The 6,608-nt window shown below is 34.0% G+C and overlaps 1 protein-coding gene across 1 annotated transcript; it reads right to left on the bottom strand.

Moving 5' to 3' along the window:
* Positions 1 to 1,505: 1,505 nt before the first annotated feature.
* On the bottom strand, positions 1,506 to 6,558 carry LOC132299088 (serine/threonine-protein kinase Aurora-3-like). Its single transcript, XM_059795541.1, has 6 exons — positions 5,486 to 6,558; positions 5,132 to 5,374; positions 4,147 to 4,242; positions 2,352 to 2,566; positions 2,178 to 2,250; positions 1,506 to 2,070 (listed from the first exon to the last, which is right to left on the bottom strand). Exons 1-6 carry the CDS (start codon positions 5,615 to 5,617, stop codon positions 1,969 to 1,971), a joined length of 861 nt encoding a protein of 286 aa, XP_059651524.1. The 5' UTR covers positions 5,618 to 6,558; the 3' UTR covers positions 1,506 to 1,968.
* Between the last annotated feature and the right edge of the window lie 50 nt (positions 6,559 to 6,608).

Below are 6,608 nucleotides of genomic sequence, written 5' to 3'. Positions count from 1 at the left end.
AATTTCACTTTGGTTTAGTTTAGTACTCGTCTCACTACCTTTTGACTTACACTTCGGATTAGTTGGTTGATTAATATAATGCTATGTTTGCTATGTTTGGGAAATACTGAGTCAGCACTTACATCATTCTAAGCTCAATCTTAACATAAGTCCATTAAGTTTAGACTGAATTAGAAGTTAGGGGGGAGAGGGGAAGGGGAATCGAACTCTGGACCTATAAGGTGGGGGCACTAAAAGCCTAACCCTTTACCATTCGAGCAACACTGCTACCCCTAGATTGGGTTTAAATTGCCAAGATCACATTTAAACCTAAATTTGAACTGAAATAGAATTAAAAATGTTCAACTCAAACCTAGTTCTAAATAACAAAAACAAATGAATGAATGATTCAATTATCCGTCTCTTTCAGAGTTTATAGATTGAACATCATTATTCATATGAATTTGAGCCTCAAAACAATCACCTTGTATAACCAAACATAAGATTGTTTCAGAGTTTATAGATTGAACATCATTATTCGTATGAATTTGAGCCTCAAAACAATCCCCTTGTATAATCAAACGTAAGATACATTTCGAATCCTCTCCCTCCAATCCATTCAAAATTGAGTTGAGTTCGAACCAAAACACATCCCTAGTTTTGCCTTGCTTTACATGGAGGAGCCAGCTTCAATATACGAAGTGTAATTATCATGTTTAACTGCCATTTTGTATGAATTTATTTTACAAATTTTTGATTGATTTAATTTAGATTCATCTACCCTATCGTAATTATAATATTATTCTAAATTTACTTATAAATATTTCTAGGCAAATTTATATCCAATTTTTTGAATAGGATCTAAAACTCAGGCATTGAATACCATGTTTACAAGTTCAAACAAAAATCACTAGAAATCATTCAAAAATCCAAACTATGGATTGCGGATTAAAACAGATGTAGCTACATTTCGGGAAATCTTTTAGTTTATACACTGTCGGCAACGCTATAACACCATTACTAAGTGGAACATAATGTAGAATGTCCTCTGTTATGTGCCATGTGAGTTTTGTGACAACGTGACCCAACCCTAATTCAATTGTGTAAATGTTTGTCTCAAAGGTCGCTTAAACAGCATCTACTTCATAAATGACTTGTAGCATTAGGTTATATACCCCAACAAATAGTAGCCCTATGCAGGTACAATACTTTTTATGGGTTAAAGGCCAGCGTCAGAAGACAAGATGTTCACTTGGACTATGCAAATGAGTTGATCCAAAAAAGTTAATAGGCGTTTATGGAGTACCACTCAATAGCTTAAGCTTTTGAATCTAAAGAGAATTGCTCGTTTTGGCCACTTACAAATGTCGATAGACATTTTAGAAGCTTGGACATATATAGTCTAAGAAGTGTCCATGCTAACATGGCTCCACATTTTAAGCGTCCCTACTTAAAAATATGCAAAATCTTTGGATAATACAACTCAAACCAACATCTCATAGACTCATCACTGTATTTTAGACAATACAGTACTTAATGTTTCTCCATGTCTGTGTAGCCCCATAAAATCTGCAAATATATTTTGGTTCTATAAATGCAAATCTATAATTCTCAGCCAACCATGAACAGCTTGGAGCAAACTATCAAGGTTGCATGTGCAAATAATTAATACTCTATGATACAAAACATTCTTGGTTGAATCAGAATCATGTCAATGTTCGACATGATCTTTGTGCAGAGTAAAAATCATGACAAGAGATTGAAGGCTACAAGATTATGCTTAACTTGGCAAATTATTGGTACTACAGTGAGAAGATCCTCTGTGGTAACAGCACCGTGCTGTACTGCAGTGGATGGACATGATCACTCACACGGTCACACGTGTGGCATCTGTTACTGTAGAGGATCCGAACTTACCACTACGATATTGGACATATACATTCAACTATGCTGACTCTTATGAAAGAGTTGGGCCAGAAATTAAAATTGCTATTCAGAGCAGGTACCAGTGGGATTAGCATTCTTAATTATCCAAGGGTGCTCCATGATTTTATGAAGGGAGAGCCTTTTTGAAGAGTCCTTCACTAGAAGCTGCACAAATTTCAGGATACATTCTCAGAATGGCAATTAAATCGTTCTATTTGTCCCATTTCTTCTGAATCACATGATAATTAGGAGATACTCATTAACAAACTCACCCGGCTAATGAGATTTTTAGCCTCTGTAGAAATACAAGGGGTGGAGGGGAAGCTGAGGTCAACCTTCATAATCCTGTAAACAATTCAATATTTACTTCATTATCGATCTCTACTGTAGCAATTGATAATGTGATTTATGTCACCAAGCAAAGCAAAATGATATCCGTTCCTTACCTTCTGAATGTATCCTTCTGACTTTCAGCCTCAAAAGGAGGGACACCATACAAAAACTCATAACAGAGGACACCCAAAGTCCAATTATCGACTGCATAGTCATGAGCTTTGTTTTCAACCATTTCCGGTGCTAGATAATCCAAAGTTCCACACATGGTGTGCCTCTTGCTTCTTGACTGTACTGACCATCCAAAATCTGCTATCTTTAGTCGACCCTACAATTGTACAAATGCAGTTAAGTTCATTTGGAAATTAAAAAAAATATATGGTAATTAATTTTTTGATATGTCACTGAACTTTTAGACTACTAGCATGTTTGGACAAGTGAAAGTATGACCATTAGACTTTTACTTCTTTCAACCAAATTACTGAGTGCTTGCATGCAAAATTTAGATGGAAGAAAGGACTTCAGAAAATACTACTTTGCGAGCAAATTGTCAAATTATTTTCTGCTAAGTTAATGCTTAGCAGATGGAACAAAAATCTTGGTTGAAACCTAATTAGACAGACATCATTTGTTAGAACATGAATTAAAATGTAGTAACAAAAATGCTAGTTGTTATATACAAACATGTCAAACGAAATTGGTAGCATTCCTATACATAGTGAGCATAACACAACTGGTCTTGTTCATTCAAATAATAGTGACAAAGCCATCTCCTTCTAAGCCATTTGACAGTTTCCGGTCTAAAATGTATCCACAAAGTGTGTGTGAACTAAATTTAAGGCAGAAATAAAAAAAATTTCAGTTTGCAGTTCTTACTGTTCTTTGAATTTGAGGAAGATCTTAGAACATTAGACCATATTGACATTTAATTCTAGAAAAAAGTAGGATGGATATTAAAGCACATAATTATTTTGGTAAGAAGGCCAGCAAATTAATAAAAGATAGAAAATGAATGTTTGCTGGAAATGGTCCAGAAATATATCAATTAGAGGATTGTCTCAAGTTTCATACAACAAACAAACTAAACCCAATAAATGCTGGTTCAAAGAAAACAATATCAATTTAAGGATTGCCTCAAGTTTCATACAACTAAACCAAACCCAATAATTATATTAGACTCCAATTAGGCTTTAATTATTTCAACCAAATTACGGAATGCTTGCTTGAAAAATTCAGATGGAAAAAAGGACTTCAGAAAATACTACTTTGCATGCAAATTGTCAAAACTTTTTTCTACCAAGTTAATGCTAAGCGGATTGCACAAAAGTCTTGGTTGAAACCTAATTAGACAGACATCATATGGTAGAACATACATGGAATATTTCTCGTGGTCTCAAAACCCAAATTAAAATGTAACAAAAAAGCTAGTTGTTATATGCAAACATGTCCTACAAAATTGGTAGCATTCCTGTACCTAAGGAGCAAAACACAACCGATTTGGTTCATGCAAATTACAGTGACAAGGCCATCTTCTTCTCTGCCATTTGACAGTTTCTGGTCTAAAATGAATCCACAAAGTCTGCGTGAACTAAATTTAAGGCAAAAATAAAATAGAATTCAATTTCCAGTTCTTATCTTTCTTCTAATTTGAGGAAGATCTTAAAACATTAGACCATACTGACATTTAATTCTAGAAAAAGTAGGTTGAATGTTAAAGCATAATAATCTTGGGAAGAAGGCCAACAAATTAATAAAAGATAGAAAATGAAAGTTTTCTGGAAATGGGCCAGAAATATATCAACTAGAGGATTGTCTCAAGTTGCATACAACAAACAAATAAACCCAATAAATGCTGGTTCAGAGAAAACAAAATCAATTTGAGGATTGTCTCAAGTTTCTATTGCATACCTCATGATCAAGTAACAAGTTTTCTGGCTTAATATCCCTGTGGATCACATCCTTCTCATGACAATATACCAAAGCCTGTGCAATGCTCGCAATGTACTAGTTTTCACAAAGAACAAACACAAACAACTAAAAACCATATAGTAATGACAACAACAAACCAAAACAAGCCATAAAATCCACAAATGAGCAAGAACAATAATTACAATAAAGAGCGAGAGGCATAATCAAATTTAACAATAATCATCATCATCATCCTCCTCAACTTTTTTCCAAATAAATGGGGTCGGCAACATTAATTCTCTTTCTCCATTCTATTATATTTTACCCCATGTCTCTCCTTTAAGATTTAATGTTTTAAAATAATTTTTAATTACAGCATTCCATGTTAGTTTTGGCCATCCTCACTTTCTCTTACTGTCTTTGCAAACTACTCTTCTCTTTTAACGGGGGCATCAACAGGTCTACGTTCTATGTGTCCATACCACTTTTTCTCACTAATAGACGCTATTCCTAGAGTCTCTTTTTACATTTTGATTAGTAACTCTTAACTTTCTCTCCTATCATCCACCTCAATATCTTCAGTTATGTGAATGTACTGTTTTTTTTTTAAAAAAAAGGCCAACACTCTGCCCCATATAATATGGCCGGCCTAATGACCGTCTTTAAAATATTCCTTTTAGCCTAATTGGTATTTTTTAAAAAACTTTTTATTATTATTACTATTTTTTATCACATAGAACCACTAGTTTGTCTACATTTAAATCAAATTTGACAATAAGCAAAACATAAAATCATAACATAATACATTGTACAAATAAAAGTTCCAACATACTGTATGTGTATATATACATGTATGTAGAGAGAGATCTGAAGCAGAGAAAGAGTAAAAATTCTAATAAAGCACAAATTATGTATATATGTGTATATATATATATATACAGAAATAGAGGGAGAATTTGAGAGAGAGAGAGTGAGAGGTGATTACAGTGGCGGCATGTTTCTCAGTAAGATGACCAGTTTTTCTGAGAAGTCTATAAAGCTCACCACCGTGAGCATACTCCAAGATGAGGTAGATTCGATCATCGTCATGAAACCAACCGTAGAGTCGCAGAACGTTCGGGTGACGGAGACTGGTCTGAATTTCCATCTCTCTCCTCAACTGGTTATGCAATCTGTACTTCTCGATCTGCTCTTTGAATATCATCTTCAACGCCACTATGTACTTGCTCTGTCTCAAATTCCATTCCAAAGAAACAAATCAAAATCATCAAATCAAAAGAAAACCTCACATTCCTCTCTCTCTAGCAACCTAATTCTCTCTATACATATATATATATACCTTTGATTCACGGGCGAGATAGACGCGACCGAATTTGCCCTTGCCGAGGGGTTTTCCGATCTCGAAGTCTTGTAATGACCATTGTTTTTTCTGTTGTTGTTGTGGTTTTTTCCGTTGAAATTTGGAAGTCATTTGGTGTGGTTTTGGAAATGGAAAAGGAAGAGGAAGAGGGAAAGGGAACAAATTTGGGTTTGCTTCTCGAATCAAGTAGGAGGGACGTTGAGGGTTTTCAAATTTGGTGGGTTTTTAACTTGTTACCGGTTCTGCAGGGACAGTTTTATGATAAAGTAACTGGATTAAATAGAAAATACCACTAGTAGCTTCATAATGAAAGTTTTTTAAATATTAAATAAAAAAGTTTTTAAATATTAAATATTTGGATGGAGAATGTATTCTGTATGAGATGTATAATTTGTGTAAAAGTTTTTTTTTTTCTTCTTTTTTTTTTTTTTTTTTTTTTTTTTTTTTTTTTTTTTTGTGTAAAAATAGGCATTTTAATGCTATAAAGTAAAAAAAACATTAGAAAATAATTTTTTTAACTCCCAATTCAACCACATACCCATGTTAACGTGGAAGGTAGGAACATGGTATTTTAGTGCCTGACAAAAAAAATTAAAAAATTAAAAAATAAAAATTAAATTAAAAAAAATTTTAAAAGAAGAAAAATGCCCAGAGTTCTTAGTAGCAGAAGATAGCACAATGTGCCAGTGATAATTTTTGGGGAAATGAAGATTAAATATCAGTGGTCACGGTTACTATTTTATTCTGATGTGATCTGATTTCCTTGGGGTTTTAAGAGTGAGCAAATGTGAAACAAAAACATACCCATATGAAATGAAGACGTTGGAAAATCCATTTCGTGCGCACATAAGACATTGATGTATGCTGGAACATCACGAGGGTTACTAGAGAAATGGATCCAACAATGGTAACCAAATGGTAAGTCAAAAAGCAGTGAATGCAAGAATTCTGTTTGTCAATTTCCTCGTCCACGGAAGGGAAGGAAAAAACAATTAGCCGGTTTTCGGTCATGCATATGAGAAAATTAAACTGGTTGATGTTGATTATGCGGGCATGTGGTATGTCCGGCTCACCCAATATCTACTTGCACGTGAGATTGCTG

This window comes from Cornus florida, unplaced genomic scaffold (genome assembly GCF_030987335.1).
Source record: "Cornus florida cultivar Cherokee Brave unplaced genomic scaffold, ASM3098733v1 CherokeeBrave_3.0.0_Hap2_Chr03, whole genome shotgun sequence".
Classification (NCBI taxonomy): domain Eukaryota; kingdom Viridiplantae; phylum Streptophyta; class Magnoliopsida; order Cornales; family Cornaceae; genus Cornus; species Cornus florida.
This window is presented reverse-complemented; position numbering and strand designations above follow the sequence as displayed.

Excerpts from the sequence above, each read along its gene's own strand:
- LOC132299088 (XM_059795541.1), bottom strand. The coding sequence starts at position 5,617 with ATGACTTCCAAATTTCAACGGAAAAAACCACAACAACAACAGAAAAAA. Across the intron at positions 5,375-5,485 it reads ATCTCGCCCGTGAATCAAAG|AGCAAGTACATAGTGGCGTT; the intron begins GTATATATATAT and ends AATTTGAGACAG. Across the intron at positions 4,243-5,131 it reads CTGAGAAACATGCCGCCACT|TACATTGCGAGCATTGCACA; the intron begins GTAATCACCTCT and ends TGTGAAAACTAG.